The following is a 23,127-nucleotide window of genomic DNA, read 5'->3' as shown; positions in this document are numbered from 1 at the left end:
TTTGGCTCTATTGACGCCATGAGCTGATCTCCAATTTACTCTCCTTTACGATTTGTTGATCTTGTCAGAGAAGTATTTTATGTGAGGAAGATTACATTCCTTTCGAGTTTATGAGAACAGCCGATTCACATTGAAAGCATTTATAGAAATGACTAGCCATATCTATCACAAAAATTTTATCAAAAGACACTCATCCAATTTCTTGTGGCAACTGAAGTTAGAGGACAATGTGTCCTAATGTATTCCAACATGCTCTTAGCCAAATGTGATGAAACTTACCGCTGACTGAGTGTAATTAAGTGCAGATAGCGATATTTCGTTGAACCGTGTGACAGGTTACATGATTTTTAGACCAGCGTTTGTTTGACATGGTAAATTACATGATATGTCGAAACCTGGGTCGGATAGTAATAAAATTCCGTAGACCATACAAAAGTTTTTTTTGTCATTGTGCCACGACTAAGCAATTGATCCAGGTGATAATTCTTCACTTTTTTCCTTTAAAGAATTCAATTTAAATAAAATAGCCTTTTGAGTACTAGGATCAATAATTTACTCTCAAAGAAGCATAATTGTTTGTGCTAGTTATGCAATTGCAAGCGCGAATATATTCCTTTAAATAATTTATATTTCTGTTGACATGACTCTTGATTATTGCGTACTCGTAGTGACAAAATATCCATCGGTTTTGGTGAAAATTCATCGCTTAATTAGCTAAGTGATGAGCGAACAAGAAATATATTCGATGAGAATTTTTACAATAATTTTTACCAAAAAATATGAGACCACATTTAATATATGTATCTCTCGGAAAAAACATCATTAGTTCATGATTATTTCAAAACCACGACCATCACGAAGGACTAGATTCTTTTGTAAAAGCAGATTATCTGGTTGGATGGCAAAATAAAAGTTGTAGCGCATCGTAAAATGGTTTTTAAACATCATTGTGGTACTCGGGGCCCTACTTTATTCCTTTCTGTCGGTGACCGCCATTGTCGATTCATTATTCATATAATTTTGGACTCTCTCAGTCATTTTATTCCTCGTGCATGCCCATTTCAGAATCAGTGAAATCTCTTTGATTATTTGGTGCCCCGAAATGAAACATTTGCTTTCGTTTAAGCGCAGTGCCGTCGCGTCATATTCTTAGGCGGAAACACCTGTGTCCTATGTTGAATTAAAACTTTTGGGCTATGTCGCCGCGTCAGATTTTGGGTGGCCCCAACGTTTCCCGACCGATGCTGGTCGCTTTCTCAAGGGAATCTGTTTCCAGACAGATTCCCTTGAGAAAGCGACCAGCATCGGTCGGGAAACGTTGGGGCCACCCAAAATCTGACGCGGCGACATAGCCCAAAAGTTTTAATTTGTAGCGATGGCTACGCTAAATAACACACTTCGGTTATCTGTGGAGAGGCGTACTAAGATGTCATCTATGTAAGGAAAGCAAAAATTTAGGCCTTCGAGAGCTTCGTCGATGAAGCGCTGCCATGTTTGGGCGGCATTTCGAAGTCCAAATGGCATAAATAGGAATTCAAAAAGGCCGAAGGGTGTAATTATGGCTGTCTTCTCTATGTCTTCGGGAGCCATTGGAATTTGAGTGAAGGCCTTGGCACAGTCGATAACACTGAAGATGTTGCACCCCTGAAGAGCGTGGGAGAAATCCTTCAGATGGCGGACGGGGTAGCGGTCCGGTATCGTACGTGCGTTGAGAGCCCTGTAGTCACCACAAGGTCGCCAGCTACTATCCTTCTTGCGAACCATGTGTAGTGGTGAGGCGTAAGGGCTGTGTGAGCGACGTGCAGTGCCTTCGCGTACTAGTAGCTCGAATTCTGCCTGTGCATCTCGGAGTCGATCCGGGGCTAGACGGCGGGCACGGTGGTAGATTGGCGGTCCAGGTTGTAGGCGTATGTGGTGCTTGGTATGATGGTGGATTTCCGAGGAGTCCCTGATGGCCGCGTGATATCAGGAAATTCGGCCAGGAGGTCGTGGTAGGATGAAGAGCCCGACAGAGCGCGCACGCTGTCCTGGTAAGTTCGACCTCGATGACCCGATGTAGAATGGCCAGTGATTGCGTCGATGAGCTGAGCAGTGGCCATGTTAGGAATGAGTTGAAAGTGGGTTAAGAAATCTGCTCCGATGATTGGCTCGGTAACGTCGGCAACGATGAATCTCCAAAGGAAGTCACGCGGGAGGCCGAACTGAAGGCGTAGAAGTAAAGTACCATAAGTACGGATCCTACTGTCATTGGCTGCGGAGAGCTCGTAGTCAGTGCAGGTTCGTTGTTCGGTGCATAATTTTACAGGGTAGATTGAGAGATCCGATCCTGTGTCTACGAGGAAACGCCGCTGGGAGAGGCGGTCGGTGACGAAGAGGCGGCAGCCTGTGATAGAACGACTCATAGCCGCCGTTACGAGTCGCTGTTGGAGTTTACCGGATTCACTGCATTTGCGGTGCATGGCTGGATGCAACGTCTGGCTTCGGCTCCAAATTTGCGATGGTAGTAACACATCTCAGGCTGAGCGGGGCGCGGCGCGGGTAGAGATCTGCTCCAAGTCCGTGAGTACGGAGGTTTTTTCAGATGAGCTTGTATATCTTCGAGCTGCTTTGAGAGTTTCTCAACCCGTTGGGCCAATGACGAAACATCGTTGGTATGGCGTACTGCATGGATGGCGAGTGCAGTTGGAGGCGGAGCCACGGCGACGATGCGGTCGGCCATATTTGCAAGTTCATCAAGAGGCATTGAAGTAACTTGCGTTTGCAGGATGGCTTGAGCGTTGGCCGGAAGACGTTGCAACCATAATGTGCGGAGGAAAGAATCCTCCACAAGGGTGGTGCTGATGAGAGACCGCATGCGTCGTAATAGTTGCGAAGGCTTGGTATCACCGAGCTCTTCTGCTGTGAGGAGTTGCCGCACCCGTTGATCCTCGGAGGGAGAGACGCGCTGTATCAATAGGTTTTTCAGCGTTAGGTAACGATTCTCGGCCGGAGGATTCACGATAAGATCGCTTATTTCACTGGCAAAACGATGGTCTAGGTTTCCCACGACGTAATCGTATTTAGTCTTGTCCGAGGTGATGTTAGCCAAAGAAAATTGTGCTTCGACTTGGGCGAACCATATTTCAGGCTGTGCTGGCCAGAAAGGAGGCAGTTTCGGAGTGACGCGGTAGACGGCAGCAGTGTCGACGCCGTAGGATGATGGAGACGGTGAGGCTTGCTGCGATGACAGCGTTGTTTGCTGCTGTTGTTGCTGCAGAGCCTGCTGGTGCTGTTCTTGAAGGAGCGCTAGCTGTTGGCTGTGATTTGTTTGGTGTGCGGCGAGTTGCTGCTGGAGTCCCGCGATTTGAGCCTGCAGTTTGGCGAGTTGATCTGCGTCTGCCATGGTCGCGTGTTGTCGGGGTCACCACTGTAGCGATGGCTACGCTAAATAACACACTTCGGTTATCTGCTGAGAGGCGTTTATTGTGACTTGACAATACAGAACTGAACTTGGGTAGCCCAGATGGCTAGCTTATATACATGCGGCGAATATTCTGGAACGCCGCGCCGGATCTTCCTCGAACATTCTAGAATTCCTGAAAAGATATAGGAAAAAATACCGGCCGGCGCCAGGACTCGAACGCGCGCCGTCCGATTAGTAGGCGGATACTTATCCACTGGTCCAACTCTACATTGTGGCGGACGATGCGCCACAAATTCAACATGACGAGCACCCGCGAAAATTTAACGAAGAATTACCTGTGTCCTACTTCCTCCTATCATGAAGATTCAATCGTGTATGTACCATGAGCTTATACCTAGATTTTTCCGAGATAGGTACCTACTATAACGAGACTTCTTATTGAATCATAGCTTGAATTGAGGACCGGATTTTTTTGGAAGATCCTTGTTCGAATCTGAATTATCTATTGTTTCTTCCTTCTGCTACTCATATCTTAGTAGTGTGCGCAAAGTTGGGGAAATCATTTTTTTATCAATATGCTCCTTATATCCAACTTTCTTAGTTGCTAGTTTGAAAATCAGCGCTCCAGGTACTTAATAAAAGTTTTCCTTATCTCGCTTAGAGTGTCGAGCCACCGTGCCTTCAAATGGATCATTGGGAATCTACTCAGGCGCTTAGGAAGATTTTTTAAAAAATATCCTCAATCAATTATGATGAATATATATCAAATGTTTATTGCACACTGTTCGGTTTTGCGCCAAACGCTCTCGTTTTGTCTGAGTTACGACCCGAGCGGCGCTGCCTTCGCCCTCCCCCACTTCCTCTCGTCTCGTGCGGGCCGGATCGACGGAGCGACTTGGCTCTCTCTCTCTCTCTCTCTCGTTCGTCACCGGCGGAGAAACTCCTCGCACCTGCCCTGCTGTACTCTCTCTGCGGTTGCCGGGCACTGGACACGTCGCAACGGCCTGCCAACTGCTGGTCCTTCGGGCTCACCTATTGTGTTATAATTGTGTTGAACTTTAACGTGAGCTGGTCCTTCGGCTCACCTATTGTGTTATAATTGTGTTGAACTTTCAATTTTGTATTAAAACTATACTGTCTGAAAATGTGGTTTATTTCCGCCACATTTATTTTGGTCCTTCGGGCCGGATTCATTGTATTCGCAATCAGTGCATGAGTTTATTGTACCCAGTGCTTGTAAGATACAGTCAAGTAGTATCATCGCTAAATGTTGCTCTTTTCTGCTCATTTTTTAAGTTTTTTGTTTCGCTGCATCTACAATCAAGTTGTACTCCGCTGACGGGTGACGACACGTGCTCCTGACTCATCGTTGGATTTGACGAGCACACTGACGAGCGTACGTTATCCTACTCCTCTCCTCTCCTATTTTCTACCTCGCGGCTGCCCACGGGAAAATGGTATGGATATTTTTTGTATCTTCTTAGTGTGTGTGAATACTCTTAAAAATGAATTTTGCAACTTTTACTCGAAAGTCAAATCTCTTGAAGAAGAGGCTTGAAAAGGTTCATGGTTCCGTGCTCTCAACGGAAGCCTCATCGAAAGAGTCCCCTCTTTCAGACATCCAAATTAGGCGTTTGACTTGCTGGAAAAATGAGATTGATAATACGATAAGTGAATTCAATGATTTAGTGAATCGTTTCACCGATACAGAGACTCCCTCGGGGCTACAAGATGACGAACTTTTGGTGAAATTACGCGAAGAAATGTTAGATCTCTGTGTCGACGCAAATTGCATTATTTCTGCATTGCTGCCGATGGCAAACGTTAAACCAGACTACCTCGCCGGAACTTGTCTCGCCTTCCCTCGGCCTATGATCCGATGGGACCGCCTACCATAGCTAATACCCGGCAGCTCTCGGCAGGCTCCGATCTCTTGAGTCGTGGGCTGACCTCATAGGAATTTCAATTTTATGGGCGCCAGGCAACCAGAGTTGCCTTCCTATGGACAGCACTGAAGGGAGGCTTCACACAATTGTCACACTTAACATGGCAATTAATTTATTGCAGAATTTAACAAACATAAAGATTTCCTTTTAAACAAATACCAATAAATTACAGTGCGACATACATACAAGATACCATGAGAATATTGTCTTTTCTTCTGGTACCAAATTTGAAGATTCGAGACAGGAGAATGCTGGATCTCGGCTCATATCTGCCAAAAGGCAGCCGGATCTCTGAGACAGGAGAATGCTGGATCTCGGCTCATATCTGCCAAAAGGCAGCCGAATCTCAGCTACGTATATCCAGGAAATCACCTGAGTGGTGTCCACAGCCCCAGAGTACTTGCCCTGGAGAGAACAAGAGATAGGATCGACCCATGTCTCAGCAACCGGCCAGAAACCAGTTAATTGCACTCAATGCTGTGCACATGCAGAAATGAGGCTGATCCACTTACCGAAGAGCGTCGGGAGATACGGCTTAATATCCTTCGGGCGCTTTCTCTATGCATAGGCTGGACACTCTCTGAGTCGACCACTGTCGACCGGACTCCTGTCTACTCTCTCTCTGTCTGTCCTCCGTTTCCCCGTCCTCACATACGCATATTCGCTCGCCTCTCTCCCCAGACTCGCCTCCTGGCTGACGCCTCGTTACCTGGGCTCTCCCGGCCAGCCCACCGACCTATCCAGGAGGGGAGGGGGTTTTGGTGGGAGGTGGGTGTGTGGGTAGGGGAAGGATTATTTGGGAAGGGGAGGGGTGGTTGCCTGAACCATGACTCCGCACGCCCAGCGAAGGGAATACGGGGGAAATGGGAGAGTGAGTCACCGTGGAACCGGCCGGTTAAGGCAAGCCCAGTGGAGTTTTCAGGGTGAACGTTACACTTCCCCCCCCTTCCTAAATAAAAAATTTTTCCCTGGAAAAATTTTTGTATTACACCAGCTTTAAGTCTTTTATATGCCAGGGACCATCTGTTAGTCCCTGTTCATCCTGGAGAAGGTAAGCCTTATTTCCTACTTTAGAGTGGACTAGATAAGGACCTAAATATTTTGGTGCTAATTTGGAAGAAAAGTAATTAGCAGCATTGGATTGTACAAAGTTTCTCCTTAAAACTTTCTGTCCGGGCTCTATATTCACATCTCTCCTCCGCAGGTTATAGTAATGGGAATTCTTTTTATAAGCTTTCTGTAATCGCTCAACAACTTCCTTCCTTATTTCCTTGACCTTCTCTAGGTGTTCTAAATGTTTTCTACGATTTTGAAAATCTGGAATCTCTCTTCCATTAATTTGTATTTTCCTTAATGTCCCATTTAAGAAAATCTCTTCCCCAAATACTAGTTTATGAGGACTACATCCTGTCACCTCATGATCGGCAGAATTTATGGCATAATTAATTTTAGATAAATTTTTATCCCAATGGCGATGATTGTTGCCAACATATGCAGCTATCATGGTTTTTATTACCCTATTTACTCGTTCTGTGGGATTGCTCTGGGGATGGTAATAAAAATTATACATAATTTTTACACCATACTTCTCACATAAATCTTTAACCTTATTACTCTTATATTGCACACCATTGTCACAAAGTAAAGTATGGGGAGCCCCAAATTTCAAGAACACATCATCCTCTAAATGGTTTCTAACATTGTCGGTGGTTGCCTTTCTCATCGGTTTCATTATCACATATTTTGAAAACATACAACAGGTCACTACTAAATACATGAATCCATTAATTGACTTAGGCAAAGGCCCGATAATGTCAGATGATACTATCTGAAAAGGTTTTGTAACAAGTCTTTGATCTCCCATGAATCCCAATGGTGCATTCTGAGTAGCCTTGTATTGATTACAAATATCACAACTTTTAATATATTTGTCAACATCTGCCTTCATCTTAGGCCAATAATATAATTTTCTTAATCTACTAACTGTTTTCAGACACCCATAATGCCCTGCTGCCGGATCATCATGGCATTCTATCATTACTTCTTTCCGCAAATCCTTAGGGATGATTCTAACCCACTGATGAGATTGGTTCCAACCTGGATCAATATATTTATAGATCTGATAATCTTGGACCTTAAATTTTGGATATGACTCAGGTTTATCTATTATTCCTTTTCTCAGACTCTCATACCAAATATCTTGGCTCTCTCCCATGACTGTAATTAAGTTTAAACTTATCCCATCATTCGGTAATGGGTTTCTAGATAAAGCGTCTGGAACAGTATGTTCCTTCCCTTTTCTATGCACAATCTTAAATCTGTATTGCTGCATTCTGACAGCCCAACGACCCAATCTCCCTCTGGGGTCTTTTAAATTATTTAACCAAACTAAACTAGCATGGTCTGTTACCACAGTGAACTCATAGCCCTCAAGATATCCTCTCAGCTTTTCAATAGCCCACAATACAGCTAAGCATTCAAGTTCAGTAGTACAATATTTCTTTTCTGCCTTAGAGGTGCCCCTACTAATAAAAGTTATCACCTTATCTTCTTGGTACAAGACTGCTCCTAGACCTTGATTGCTAGCATCACAATGTAATTCAAATTCTTTTGAAAAATCAGGACATGTTAAAATAGGAGCAGATATTAATTTCTCCTTAATAACTTTAAAAGAATGCTCACATTCCTCTGTCCAATCATACTTATTCTTTTTGGAAGTTAAAGCATTCAAAGGCTGCATGATGCTAGAGAAATTCTGAATAAATTTTCGATACCAAGAAGCGAGCCCTATAAACCTCTTAAGCTCAGTGACATTGGTTGGGCGAAGAAATCCAGCTATTGCCTTAACTTTATCTGGATCTACTTGAAGTCCCTTTTCGTTTACCAAGTAACCTAAATATTTTAACTCATTTCTACAAAAACAACACTTATTTAAATTCAGTGTCAAGTTAGCTTTATCTAAACGATCGAGTATCTTATAGAGAAGTTCTAAATGGTGTTCAAATGAATTGGACACTACTATTATATCATCTAAGTAACAAAACACAAAGGGTTTTAAATCTTCCCCTATGACCTTGTCTATGAGACGTTGCCAAGTAGCAGGACTTGTATTCAAACCTTGAGGCATTCTTTTAAATTGAAAAAGGCCTTTCCCTGGAATTACAAATGCAGTCTTTTCTCGACTTTTCTTTTCTAAGGGAATTTGAAAAAATGCGGACTTTATATCCAATGAACTCAAGTACCTAGTGTTTCGCAACTGAACAAGAATATCCTCTACCTTTGGCAGAGGGTAAGCATCTGGTTTAGATACTTTGTTCACCTCTCTTAGGTCTACAACCCATCTATAGGAGTCATCTGGTTTCTTAATCAATAGCACAGGAGATGCCCATGCACTATTTGAAACTTCTACTATGTCTTGGTCTAATAATTCTTCTATGCCCTTATGCAATATTTCCAATAATTTGGGAGAGTATGAGTAATAACGCCGTTTAATTGGAGGCGAATCACCTGTATCAATTACATGTTCCACTAAATTGGTACAACCTATCCCCCTTCTACCTATAGTTTCTCGATAATCTCTCATCAATTTCTCTAATTGACTCTTTTGATTTTCATTTAGCTTGCGCTTAGAGATTACTGACTCCACAGAATTAACACTGATTGGTGTTTCCAGTTTACAAGTACCCTTTAATAAATTTGGTTGTAAGCCCATAATCCACCAAAAATCAACACCAAGAATGAAATCATAAGTGATATCTGGTACCACTAAAAACTCGCATATTCTGGTAATATCCTCTACTTCCACAGGTAAGCTCACTATTCCTTTTACCTGACATTTATTCCCATTTGCAACTTGAATACTAGAGTATGTGGGTTTTTCAAGAGACAGCTTAAGTTTGGACAAAGATTTCCAACCTGATTTACCAATAACTGAATGAGTGGCTCCTGAGTCTAACAATCCATAAAATTTCAGACCATAAACTGAAATTGGCAGATAAATCCTACTATCTCTTTCCATTTCTAACTTCACCAAGTCTAGATTCACATAGGGGGGAACTAAATAATTTAGAGAGTACGAGTGCCCCTTGTCGGACTCTCTCCTTAGTTTTCCTGTCTCTGTGGCTTATAAGTTCTATCAGTTCTATTACCCCTTCTACAATTTGGACAATTTCTGGTTATTTCATTTTTGTACCCACAGCGATGACAAAATATTTTAGAGGATAATTTGCATTCTGAGAATCTATGCCCATTTTGGTCACAATTCCAACATTTAATACCCTCTCTTTTTATCCCTATAGACTGCACCAATGGTTTTTGAGATGCCCTAAATTGGAAAGTTTTATTAAAGGCCAAGTCGGGTTCTAAAGATCTAACCTTGTTCATTTTTGATGCCTCATATTGTTCAATACGGAATTTATTCAAATCTAGTTCCTTGCCAATCGATTTCAATTGCTTAATTGACAACACTGGTTGCAAAGCTAACTTTTCCAGATAATAGGGAGCTAAATTTCTTTTAATCTGACTTAACTTTTCTTCCTCTCCGACTTCTTTACTTAGTCTATCATATAGTCCTAACATACAGGCTATGAATGTCCCCACTGACTCAGTCATCCCTTGCTTCCTGTTTCTAATTTCTTGGAGTAAATTCTCCTCAAAGTCCAAAGGAAGAAACTCTGAGCGAAGCATAACCTTGAGTTCCTCCCAACTAGAGATATCATTCCTCACCGACCGAAACCAAAGTAGAGCTTGCCCCTCAAATAATTCCACTGCCCCAAGAAGCAATCCAGCTTCTGACACTCCACGGGCTATTGCAAGTTCCTCAATCCTGACAATAAATGCATTTACACTTTCTGAGGGACTACCACTAAATGTAATGTTCCACTTATGTAATTGTGGTCTACCTTCATAATTCCGGTCTGTTCTCATATTCCCACGAGTCTCTCTATGAAATGTATTAACATCCTGACAATTTTCATACTGATCTGTTGCAATATTAACTTCAGGTCTCCTATGACCCTGTAAGCTTTGTCTTTCTACTTCTGGTCCTGAAGAAGAGGACATGGAACATATATCTGGACCTTGGTACTCTACTCCTTCTCCTAAGTTACTAAACAATGTACTCAATTGTTTTAAACTGCGATAAATCTCTTTACCCTTTTTTCTGTCTCCCCCTTGACACCTGGGAAAGATATAACTAATCCTGTTATTTAAGTGATACAACAGAGTTTTAATTCTCCTGGGCGAGGTTTCCTTCCCACCCTTCTTAATATCCTGGATGGCCAATTGTACTAAAGTGAGTTTCGATTCAATTACTAAAAGTTCTGACTCTATTTCAACGCTTTCTTCCTCCTTAAAGCCACCCATAGGTTGGTCACTACGCAATAATTCTCTGAGAGCCCCTCTTAAAACATCTATTCCTTCATCTGTACCAGCTGAGCCCCCGCGCACTCCGACTTCGTAGATCAGCTCATCCTTAGTTAAACGGTTAACCTCCATTCTGGCCAATCACAGAAAACATAGGGTCTCACCAATCTCGAGTGCTCTCCTCCGGCTGGAAAAATTTCCTTTCTTTCCCCGGAAGTCCAAATCGTTCAAGGCGAAGATCGAGCACTCTCCAGTCTGGTCCATCCACTGAATACCTCTGCCTTTCTGGCTTAATTTTATACCCTGTTACTTGAAAGAAAATTTAAACAAATTTTAGAATCAATTCCACAAGATATTTCTTAACCTATACATTGACATACACTACATAATAATCAATAAGTGATTGTATCAACTCAGAAAAATTGAAATTAAATCTTAAGTGTCTACAACTTGAAATCACAACTTTATTCAAGCCTCTAAGCACAAATCAAGAGCAGGCACTTCACAATTTTCACTTAAACAGTTCAACACAAATTATAAGACACGTAATAATGAGTCAATTAAACAATCCTTGATCTTGTAAGGCACTAATAAATGCTTTAAACTAAGTTTGCCTCTCCAGTAAAATGAATCAAAGTTCAAACTGCCGTCAAGCAAGTCGACGTTGCCGCCCCACGTTGGGCGCCATTTTGTCTCGCCTTCCCTCGGCCTATGATCCGATGGGACCGCCTACCATAGCTAATACCCGGCATCTCTCGGCAGGCTCCGATCTCTTGAGTCGTGGGCTGACCTCATAGGAATTTCAATTTTATGGGCGCCAGGCAACCAGAGTTGCCTTCCTATGGACAGCACTGAAGGGAGGCTTCACACAATTGTCACACTTAACATGGCAATTAATTTATTGCAGAATTTAACAAACATAAAGATTTCCTTTTAAACAAATACCAATAAATTACAGTGCGACATACATACAAGATACCATGAGAATATTGTCTTTTCTTCTGGTACCAAATTTGAAGATTCGAGACAGGAGAATGCTGGATCTCGGCTCATATCTGCCAAAAGGCAGCCGGATCTCTGAGACAGGAGAATGCTGGATCTCGGCTCATATCTGCCAAAAGGCAGCCGAATCTCAGCTACGTATATCCAGGAAATCACCTGAGTGGTGTCCACAGCCCCAGAGTACTTGCCCTGGAGAGAACAAGAGATAGGATCGACCCATGTCTCAGCAACCGGCCAGAAACCAGTTAATTGCACTCAATGCTGTGCACATGCAGAAATGAGGCTGATCCACTTACCGAAGAGCGTCGGGAGATACGGCTTAATATCCTTCGGGCGCTTTCTCTATGCATAGGCTGGACACTCTCTGAGTCGACCACTGTCGACCGGACTCCTGTCTACTCTCTCTCTGTCTGTCCTCCGTTTCCCCGTCCTCACATACGCATATTCGCTCGCCTCTCTCCCCAGACTCGCCTCCTGGCTGACGCCTCGTTACCTGGGCTCTCCCGGCCAGCCCACCGACCTATCCAGGAGGGGAGGGGGTTTTGGTGGGAGGTGGGTGTGTGGGTAGGGGAAGGATTATTTGGGAAGGGGAGGGGTGGTTGCCTGAACCATGACTCCGCACGCCCAGCGAAGGGAATACGGGGGAAATGGGAGAGTGAGTCACCGTGGAACCGGCCGGTTAAGGCAAGCCCAGTGGAGTTTTCAGGGTGAACGTTACAAACTCTTGGTGAAAATCCGCTCCCGCGATCCTCTGTTCGATTGCCAAAGCTTGAGCTGCCGCAATTTTCGGGCGAACCCATTAAATGGATGCACTACTACAACGCGTTTGACGTAACAATCCATAAGAATCAAGTGTTATCCTCAGTAGAAAAGTTCCAGTACTTGCTAAGTTCTCTTCGCGGTGAAGCTCTGCAATTAGTTTCCGGATTGCCCATTACCGGAGAAAATTATAAGATTGCTTGGGATTTGTTGCATCAGCGTTATCACAACGTGCGGAAATTAGTGTCTCTTCATGTAAGCAAGATTCTGGACATGCCTCCGGTAATGAACGGCTCACTTTCGAGCATTCGTTCTTTTTTATCAACGTACTTTGAAAATACGCAAGCATTGTCTGCGTTCCAATACGATATTACTCAAGAAAACATTTTGCTCCTTTCCATTCTCATAAGAAAATTGGACTTCGAAACTCGGAAGCGTTTTGAAGATACGCGAGGCGTCAATCATGAACTTCCGGCCGTCTCTGACTTGATTAATTTTTTGGAAGCCGAATGCGTCCATTTTGAAGACGCAATAATTGATGGAAGGAGAACAGTAAAGGGTCCTCAGATCAGAATTAATAAAACGGCTCTGATTACCACTACCACGGGGAACTTCTGTGCATTCTGTCGAGACCCAAGTCATGCCATTTATTCGTGCTCTGCTTTTAAAGATAAATCGCCGCAAGAAAGGAAAGTGATAGTGGGGGAGAAGAAATGGTGTTATAATTGTCTCGGAACATCTCACACTGTCAAGTCATGCAACTCATCTCGGAGATGTAACCGTTGCGCTAAGAGGCATCATTCGCTTCTGCACCTCAACGTGAACTCCTCTTCATCGCTGAATAATCGCCCGGGTACCGCTGCAGCTAATGCGCAATTGCCCTCACTATCAATTTCTGGTAAATCACAACCGGAATTAACTACAGAAAAACACTTTGTGGGACTATCGTCGTCAAAACCTAATACGTCAATTTTATTGGCAACAACTTTGATTCGTTTAACTACACCAAGTGGCTTCTCTCATGTAGTTAGAGGAATTTTAGACTCAGCATCTCAATGCAGTATCATCTCGGAACGCTGTGCTCAAGTTTTGAACGTTACACGCCGACGAGTAAATAATGAGATTAATGGACTATCACAATCTCATGTCAAATGTAATGGATTAACTTTTCTTAGTTTATCATCTGTCGGTGGAAAAGTGCTCGCTTACTCACATCCTATGATGATTTTACAAAATATCACTTCCAATTTGCCTCTCGCAACTATTTCGCCTGAAGTGAAAGAGAAGATGAAATCATTTGTCTTGGCTGACCCAACCTTTGATGTGCCCTCTCCTGTTGATGTTTTAATTGGAGCTGACCTCTTCCCTCATGTATTTACGGGAATTCGCTGTTTCCTTGGAGAAAATTATCCACTGGCCCTTGGTACTATTTTCGGATTTGTTTTAATGGGCTCAACTCCAATTACTCCAGTGTCTGAAATTAATCACAAGCCTTCCGTCGCTTAAATTTCAACCCATGATGCTAATCTCAATACTTCTATTCAACAGTTTTGGAAACTTGAGGAAGTACCTCATTTTTCGCTTACTCCTCAAGACCGACAATGTGAAGAGCATTTCCAATCAACGCATTCCAGAGATGAAACTGGTCGTTACATCACTCGGCTGCCGTTCAAGGACCTTCACCCTCCTCTTGGAGACTCAGCGCTGTGTGCCAAAAGAAGATTTTTTGGTCTGGAAAGAAGACTGTCAGCGCAACCTCTCCTGAGAGAGAAGTATATTAAGTTTATGTCGGAGTACCTCACCCTAGGTCACATGACACCTTGTGATAATTTCCCTAGAGTTAAGCATTATTTTTTGCCGCACCATGGAGTTTTTAAAAATCAAGATCCAAATTCAAGCCTGCGGGTTGTATTTGATGCTAGTTCAAAGACCTCAACGAATGTCTCACTTAATGACATTTTATTGTCAGGACCCAAATTACAAAATGATCTTTGTGAAGTTATTCTGCGATTTCGGTGCCATTCAGTTGTATTTGCATGTGACATTCGTCAGATGTATCGTCAAATTAAAATTCATCCTGATGACCAGCACTTCCAGTTGATATATTGGCGTGAAACCCCTACGGATCTTCTCAAAGTTTTCAAATTGACAACAGTCACTTATGGAGTGACGAGCGCACCGTTTCTAGCCATCCGCACTCTTCATCAACTGGCTGAAGATGAAGGTGCTCAGTTTCCGCAAGCTGCTCGTGTCCTAAAGTCTCAAACGTTTGTTGACGATATCATTGCTGGTGCAGATAATGTGCAAGAAGCCCTCACACTTCAACATGATTTAACAAAACTCCTCTCATTAGGTGGCTTCCAGTTGAGAAAATGGTGCAGTAATTCTGATATTTTGATATCCCACATCTCAGAAGATGATAGAGAAATTCCTCTCTCTTTCCAATATTCGGAGCAACCTATTTATAATATATTGGGTCTGCAATGGAATTCCACATCCGATGAGTTTTCTTATGCTGTGAAAATATCCAATGTACCTCATACTAAACGCTCAGTACTCTCCGCTATCGCAAGAATATATGACCCCTGCGGTTGGTTGGCTCCCGTGGTATTTTTAGCTAAGTCATTCATACAATACTTATGGACCCTTGGTCTTCAATGGGATGATCCATTGTCTTCTAATGTTGCCTTCCGGTGGGAAGAAATTTTGAAGAATCTTGCTAGAGTAAAGGAAATTACGCTACCTCGATCTTTATTTATCGAAAGAACAAGCAGTGTCCAACTGCTTGGTTTTTGCGACGCATCTGAGTTGGGATATGCCGCAGTCATTTATTTAAGATGTGCTTCTGCTGACAACAACACCAAGATAGCATTGCTCATGGCTAAATCCCGTGTCGCACCTCTCAAACGTATCTCTTTACCCCGATTGGAACTTTGTGGGGCGCATTTACTGGCTAAACTCATTCATTATAGTTCAAACTTGGTGTCCAATTACTGTAAAATGGAATCTGTCACTGCCTGGTGTGATTCAACCATTGCTCTCTCATGGATCCGCACCCCTCCCTATCGCCTTAAGGTGTTTGTAGCAAATCGAGTAGCCCAGATTCAAGAATGGGTACCTCCTGAACGTTGGTTTCATGTATCGTCGCAACACAACCCCGCTGATTGTGCCTCTCGTGGATTACCCACTCCTCTCTTCGCGAAGAATTCCTTGTGGTGGTCTGGCCCTCGCTGGCTCTCTCTCCCGCCAGAAGACTGGCCGTGTTCTCCATTCGCTCCTTTGGACGAGGATCTACCAGAAGTGAAACAACCAATATTCAACGTTTGCTCCTCAACAGTAATTCCTGAATGGGATCTACTATTCAAGTTTTCAAAGTGGTCCACACTTCAACGCGTAGTAGCATTCATAAGACGTTTTGCTCATAATTGTCACCGTTCGGGTAGTAAATATGGTATGCTTTCTTCTCAAGAACTCCAAAAGGCCACTCATGTAATTTGTAAACTTATTCAGAAAACAAGTTTTAAAGAAGAATTGTTACTGCTTCAAAAGGAACAACCCTGTACGAAGAGAATGCAACGCCTTTCCCCCTTCATAGATATTGAAGGTTTGCTCAGAGTTGGAGGTCGGCTTAAACATGCTGATCTACCTCATCATGGGAAACACCAAATTTTATTACCTAAGTCGCATCATGTAGTCAATCTACTAATTGATTATTATCACATAAAGTATTTGCATGCTGGCCCTGTACTCCTGCAGTCTATCTTGTGTGAACAATTTTGGATACTCTCTGCACGATCCGTTATCCGCTCTCGGATTTTTAAATGCATTCGTTGTTTTCGGTGCCATCCTAGAAATGTACCACCGTTGATGGGAGAATTGCCGAAGTACCGAGTGAATCCAGTAAGACCATTTCAGAAGACCGGAATGGATTATGCTGGACCCTTCACTATTAGGAGCCATGCTCTAAGAAGAACTGTTCCATTAAAGGTCTATTTGTGCCTTTTTATTTGCATGTGTACCAAGGCTGTTCATCTAGAAGTAGTCACTGATCTCTCATCGGACGCCTTCATTGCAGCACTAACCCGATTTGTATCAAGGAGAGGACTTTGTAGTGATCTATACTCCGATTGCGGAACAAACTTCGTTGGAGCATCCACGCAGTTGAAAAGGACAATAAAGAACTTCTATTCATCACCGGAAACTCAAGAGGCCATTTCCCATTTCGCTACTGAAAACTGCATCAACTTCCATTTTATTCCCCCTGCCGCGCCCCACCAAGGAGGGCTATGGGAAAGAGCCATTAAAAGCGCCAAAACACTCTTAATTCGTTCCATTGGCCAAACTCTTCTCACTTTGCAGGAATTTATTACGCTTGTCACCAAGGTAGAAGCCATGCTGAATTCTCGTCCTCTTACACCTCTTTCCACGGATCCTGCTGATGTATCGGCGCTGACCCCGGGACACTTTCTCATCGGAACCTCAATGACAGCCATTCCAGAGGACGATTTCGCCGCTCTACCCACCAATAGGCTCAGCAGATGGCAGACTGTTCAAGCCTTCTCACAGCGCATCTGGCGCCGATGGCATCAAGAGTACCTCCACACTCTTCAGCAGAGGTCAAAATGGACTCGGCGCAGGCAAAATCTTAAGGTGGGAGATTTAGTTGCGGTGCACTCCCCGAAAACTCCTCCTCTTCAGTGGTGTTTGGCACGCATAACTAAAGCCATACCAGGTGATGATGGAATAGTTAGAGTGGTGCAGCTGCGTACCCCCAAGGGCACTCTTACCCGTCCTGCCACCCGAGTATTCCCCCTCCCAATTGACGATTGACATTTGTTGACTGACGTACATTTACAAGAACGGTTTATAATTTTTTTGTGTTATGTATTATGAGTTTCTTTTTTCTCTTTTTATTGAACAAGGTGTTCAAGGGGGGCGGAATGTTCGGTTTTGCGCCAAACGCTCTCGTTTTGTCTGAGTTACGACCCGAGCGGCGCTGCCTTCGCCCTCCCCCACTTCCTCTCGTCTCGTGCGGGCCGGATCGACGGAGCGACTTGGCTCTCTCTCTCTCTCTCTCTCGTTCGTCACCGGCGGAGAAACTCCTCGCACCTGCCCTGCTGTACTCTCTCTGCGGTTGCCGGGCACTGGACACGTCGCAACGGCCTGCCAACTGCTGGTCCTTCGGGCTCACCTAATGTGTTATAATTGTGTTGAACTTTAACGTGAGCTGGTCCTTCGGCTCACCTATTGTGTTATAATTGTGTTGAACTTTCAATTTTGTATTAAAACTATACTGTCTGAAAATGTGGTTTATTTCCGCCACACACACGATTGTGGCTGAGGGGAATTCTTATTTAGCAGGGAAAGGTTTATCACATTCATCTACAGTCCGCTGAAAACTTTGTGGCCCCTCCGTGTACGTCGGTTTTGGGCATAGGCGAGTCTATTTTGAAGAATTTCCGTCGCAGGGGGGTGTAGGTTGAAATTTCCATTTTCCCTTGGGACGAGACTTCATTCAAGGCCTATGCTTGACTTAATCCGAAGCGCTTTTCGCCTCCCCTCTCAACTTCCCCCACCACAACTACTTTCCCCTCCACTCGCTGCATTCGGAGACCACCAACTTTTCACTGGGACTGTACATCACTGAATATTTATGTATATATATGATATTTTATGTCTTAATTGCACTTGTATAATTTGTGTATACTTTGTACCTCATTAACTACATTGTATTTTACATGTAACATGACATTAGCTCTCACTCAGTAGGTTTTCGCAGGTTTTTCACGCCCCCCTTCTTGTGTGGACGTTTTCCTGCGGTGGGTTTTTTCGCTGAAGGATACCACACCCTTTATCCTTATGTTTTTTCCCCACAAACAGAAACCTTTTTTAAACAATTCTCCCCCCTGGTTTTGGATCCCCCCCCAATTGAAATTCCTGGCTACACCACTGCTCCTTCCCCTCCACCTCTCCTTTACGATCTTCTGCTGCCCACTCCTACCTCATGCTGAGCGGTTGAGCACCTCGTCGCACGTGACGTTAATGCCGTTTTAAATACTTTTAATTGTGTTGCTGATTGCGCAGTTGAAATTTCATTTAATGATACACCGATAAAAATGTCTTTCCTTGTGTATAAACATTTCCATTGAGATAAGGAGAACCAATGAGTGCCGTGTGCGTGCACTGTGGCGTAAATTATCGCGAGGATGTGCTAAATCCACCTCACTGTAACTGAAGCATTTTCGGGTGAAACACAAGTCCGTATGCGATGAGAAAGTAAAATTCGGGGGAAACGTGCGTGAGGAAAATTTGAATTCAGTCGATAGCAGGGGGTAGCCAGGAATTTTGTTAAGGGGGGGGTCCAAAACCAGGGAGGGGGGATTTTTAAACAACTGGGTACAAAGGAGAGGGTTTCAAACTAATTTTAAACAAGATTTTTGCACACACTTTTTTTATCTTTTTGACATTTCACAAATAGTGTATATTGTATATCTTTTGTATTGTAAAGGTTAATATACCATTTTTTAATATGTTTGCATTGACGCTATTGAGGGGTTAGGTGGAAGAGGGGACTTTATAGTCTTAACCTCCCCCGAATAAAAGCATATTATTATTATTACATTTACATCTAATAGGTACCGTGCAAGCCTCCACTAGGGTGAGTGGCACGGGGTGATTACAGCCAGGCATTCAGCTCTCATTCCAGCCACTATTCAGAAATGTGCTCCTTCGTTGGACCCAGTACATGCGCAGAGAAAAACGACACGCAGCCAGACCAGAAACTAGGGTCATATCAGTTTTGATAAGGTCACAAACATCATGTCATGCAATTGTAACTAATAGTTAGTGAAAGAAAAACGGAAAGTTAGCTCAGCAAGTGATTCGTGCATGAGCTATAACATGCCGAGAAAGGCATGCAGATTGAAAATTACAGAGAGTTATTTAGTATTTATGCCGACGCATTTTTAGCTTGTCCGAGTCAAGCTCCGGAGCTAAACTATCGCATGTATTATGGTCCCTTATTGTAAGCAGAAAAAAACGACACCTTAAATCTATAGTATCCTTGTGATAGTTTCTACCTCAATAGTTATGCTCCCTCAAAACATTTGGAACATCAGGCAAAAACTTTTCTACTTGCAATTTCCACAAAAAAATTACATCTACATAATACACCGCAGTCCTAATCATGCAAAATCCTTTCAGAGACATATCATGATCGTAATCTTTTTCAGCGGCAACATCCAAGGAGGAGAACAAGAAGACCAAGAGAATGGAGAAGAAGAAAGATTCGATGAATACAGGGACGTGGAATGTGAGGACAATGACGGGTAAACTAGAAAATATAAAAAGGGAAATTTAGAAAGGGAGGAGAGATATCATGGGTCTACCCGACGTTAGGTGGAAGGACAGTGGGGACTACTAGAGTGGCAGATACAGTATGTAGTGGTGGGGAGAAAAGTAAACGAGGGGTGGCTTTAGTATTAAACGGGAAGATGGGTAAGTGCGTGGTAGGCATAGACCAGGTAAGCGATAGAATTCTTGCGGCAGAAATTGAGGCACGGCCCACCAACCTGGTGGTAGTTCAAGTTTATTTTCTCAGAAGCAATCATAGCGAAGAAGATGAGGTGTATGAACAGCTCGAGGAAATAATTAGAGAAATTCCGGGTAAGAAAAATGTGGTATTTTTGGGGGACTGGAACGCTTCAGTCGGGAAAGGGAGGGATGGAAACGAAGTAGGAGAATTTGGATTAGGTAATCGGAACGACAGGGGTGAGAAAGCAGCAGAATTTTGGAGGAGAATTAAGTTATTCATAACAAACACTTGGTTTAATCATCACAAAGGGCGAATGTACCTATGGAAAAGTCCAGGGGATATTGGGAGATATCAGATATACTACATCATGGTAAAGCAGAGGTTTAGGAATGCGGTTTAGGAATAATGTAAAAACTCTCGCAGCTTCCCTGCAGCGGATGCGTATTCAGGCCAAAACCTAGTACTTATGATACACAACGTGAGATTCAAAAGACTTATGAAATTTGGAAGGCAAAGAAATGGAATGTAGAAGCTCTGAAGGCAGTTAGAGGCAGGAGTAAAAATGGGAGGAAGATGTTCAAATCAGTGAGATATGCGGATGATCAGGCGTGGATAAGCCAGTAAGCGAGAGGGGTTCAGGCTCTAGTGGATGCGTTATACGAGCGTTGCGAGGAATATGGGATGAGGATTAATCACAGGAAGACCAAGGTTATGCGTTTTTGCAAAGCATCACGAGCGAGGAATGTGAGACTTAAGGTAAAGGTGGGTGGTGAAAAACTTGAACAAGTTGAGCAGATCAACTATTTAGGCAGTATGTTAGAGGAAAACGGATACAGTAGTAAGGACATTAGGAAGAGTATTGCATTAACAAAGGAGGCGTGAACAGGAAGGAACTTCTGAGAGGTTCGCTAGATAAGAATTTAAAGAAAATGTTAGTGGAGAGTCTGATCTGGAGTGTAGCGCTTTGCGGTGCAGAAACGTGGGCACTTAGGAAGGAGGACGAGAGAAGACTCGAGGCATTCGAGATGTGGGTGTAGCGAAGAATGGAGAAGGTGAAGTGGACGGAGAGGAGGAGGAACGACAAAGTGCTGGATATACCATGTATGTCTGAATATAGTCCCCCATTTTGAATCCTAATTTCTTCAGGGCTATTCCGCAAACATCCCTTATGTGTGTTCTCCACGAGAGGTTCGAGGTTGTCGTAACTCCGAGGTACTTCACTTCGTTTGTTGCCTTTATTTTAATGCTATCCACAGCATAAAATGGTTATAGTTGGACGAACTCTGCAAAAAATGTACGGACTCTTTTGGTGCATTTTCTCTGATTTAGAGCGAATCCCCACTTTTGGCTCCACAAATTAACATTGTTTAAATCCGATGATAGAATTTCTTAGTCAATAAAATCGCGATATAATATAACGGTCCAACTAATTTCATCGTTTCGAGACAAGCTCTCATCTTATTACCTACTGTTAAAAAATGAGGAAATAGTGATTTGTGGGCCTGAAGTTAAGAGCGAACGTCCATTTTGTACGTACTCATCTCGGATGCGAATTTTTCATTTAGTTTTTTTTTTTAATTCGAGAGAGTAAAAACTTGAGAATCCTAAATGTGATACTTTCATCGGCTATATATTCATTCAAATAGTGAAGGAAAAGGTGAAAGGATCAGATAATAAAACATCGCTTTGTTAGTTCATAAAATACTTATCTGTTGAAAATATAGGCGACGAAGACAACTATATAAAATTCGCAGTAATGTGAAATTATAAAAACATATTGGAAAAGAAAAATATAATTTTATGATATTGTAATCGATTAAATTTCCCAATGTGCTCCAGTCCGCACTGACCGGTACAGTTTACGCTGACGCGCCTTCGGCGCTAACATTCCATGTCGCTGCTAGTGAGGGATATCCTCATTATTGATAAATCATGAATTTGAGAGAAAACCACTTTCTGCTGGGTTGAAGGTGCACGTGGCGTAGTGCATTTATGAGGGCCTGATATGGGCAGTTGGTCCATGACCCCACGGGAGGTCGCTGTTCATTTCTCCCAACAAGGCCACACAACTGTTGTCTATGCTGTCTTCTCTTCCCCCAAATATAACTCTCGATCAGCTAAACTCCTACTTTTTGTCAACTACGATTAGTCATAATGATGCCCCAGCTAACTCCAGACTTGAGCGAGTTATACCATTCAGTGATAACAACTTTTACTTTAAGCATGTAACTCCTGAGACTCTGATCGAAGTATTGGCGTTCTCCAAGTCAAATGCCACTGGAGTTGACGACATTCCAGTAAAGATTATTCAACTTGCCAAATATGCTCTATTACCTTACATCCTTGAAATTTTCAACCATTCGCTCGATAATTCAGTATTTCCATCGGAGTGGAACAAAGCACTTATTCGTCCGATAAAGACGACAAAAAATGCAAAATTACCTTCTGACTTCCGGCCAATCTCTATTCTGTGCTCCCTGTCGAAAATGTTGGAGAGAATCGTTTTCAAGCAAGTCACAGAGTACTTAAAAAACAATAACAAACTTGACGCTATTCAATCAGGTTTTCGGCATGGATACAGTACGCAGACGGCACTACTAAAGATTATCGATGACATTCGACTTCATATTGATAAGCGTATGGTTACAATACTAGTTCTTTTTGATTTCAGTAAAGCATTCGATCGAGTTGATCATAATCTACTAATCCATAAGATGGTGAAGCTTGGTTTCTCTTGTTCAGCTTTAAACTGGTTTTGCTCCTACCTAGGCAATAGATTTCAAGCAGTCTTAGGACCTGAAAATAACTTATCCGCATGGGCTCCAGTATCTACCGGAGTTCCTCAAGGATCTGTCCTGGGCCCTCTGCTATTTTCTATATTTGTCAATGACATTTCAATTGCGATTAAAAATTGTAAATATATGATATATGCAGATGACCTTCAAATATACATGCACACTTCGATTGAAAACATAGCTGATAGTATTAATCTAGTGAATCATGAAGTGAGAGAAATCACAAAATGGGTGGGTAAAAACCACCTCATACTGAACTGTTTGAAGACGAAAGCAATAATCATTGGTAGCTCAAGGATCCTAAACAAAATAGATTATAATCAC

The 23,127-nt window shown here is 42.9% G+C and overlaps 3 protein-coding genes across 3 annotated transcripts; 2 read left to right on the top strand and 1 right to left on the bottom strand.

Moving 5' to 3' along the window:
* Positions 1 to 2,410: 2,410 nt before the first annotated feature.
* LOC124167112 lies at positions 2,411 to 3,382 on the bottom strand. Its single transcript, XM_046544911.1, has one exon. It carries the CDS (start codon positions 3,380 to 3,382, stop codon positions 2,411 to 2,413), a length of 972 nt encoding a protein of 323 aa, XP_046400867.1.
* A 1,363-nt stretch (positions 3,383 to 4,745) lies between these two features.
* LOC124167111 lies at positions 4,746 to 17,304 on the top strand. The gene is made up of 3 exons (XM_046544910.1): positions 4,746 to 4,799; positions 14,023 to 16,089; positions 16,834 to 17,304. The coding sequence occupies exons 2-3, from the start codon at positions 14,260 to 14,262 to the stop codon at positions 17,302 to 17,304; spliced, it is 2,301 nt and encodes a 766-aa protein (XP_046400866.1). The 5' UTR covers positions 4,746 to 4,799; positions 14,023 to 14,259.
* Positions 4,793 to 14,050, top strand: LOC124166757. The gene is made up of 2 exons (XM_046544430.1): positions 4,793 to 5,251; positions 12,437 to 14,050. The coding sequence occupies exons 1-2, from the start codon at positions 4,909 to 4,911 to the stop codon at positions 13,978 to 13,980; spliced, it is 1,887 nt and encodes a 628-aa protein (XP_046400386.1). The 5' UTR covers positions 4,793 to 4,908; the 3' UTR covers positions 13,981 to 14,050.
* Positions 17,305 to 23,127: the final 5,823 nt, after the last annotated feature.

The sequence above is a fragment of the Ischnura elegans genome, chromosome 10, assembly GCF_921293095.1.
Source record: "Ischnura elegans chromosome 10, ioIscEleg1.1, whole genome shotgun sequence".
Taxonomy (NCBI): domain Eukaryota; kingdom Metazoa; phylum Arthropoda; class Insecta; order Odonata; family Coenagrionidae; genus Ischnura; species Ischnura elegans.
Note: the sequence above shows the minus strand (reverse complement) of the source record. Positions and strands in the feature narration are given on the sequence as shown.

What these genes read in the sequence shown, in the direction of transcription:
- LOC124167112 (XM_046544911.1), bottom strand. Translation starts at nt 3,382, where the DNA reads ATGGCAGACGCAGATCAACTCGCCAAACTGCAGGCTCAAATCGCGGGA.
- LOC124166757 (XM_046544430.1), top strand. Translation starts at nt 4,909, where the DNA reads ATGAATTTTGCAACTTTTACTCGAAAGTCAAATCTCTTGAAGAAGAGG. An exon ending in ACCAGACTACCTCGCCGGAA is followed by an intron (nt 5,252 to 12,436) that starts CTTGTCTCGCCT and finishes GAACGTTACAAA; the next exon opens with CTCTTGGTGAAAATCCGCTC.
- LOC124167111 (XM_046544910.1), top strand. Translation starts at nt 14,260, where the DNA reads ATGTCGGAGTACCTCACCCTAGGTCACATGACACCTTGTGATAATTTC. An exon ending in ATATTGAAGGTTTGCTCAGA is followed by an intron (nt 16,090 to 16,833) that starts GTTGGAGGTCGG and finishes CTCACTTTGCAG; the next exon opens with GAATTTATTACGCTTGTCAC.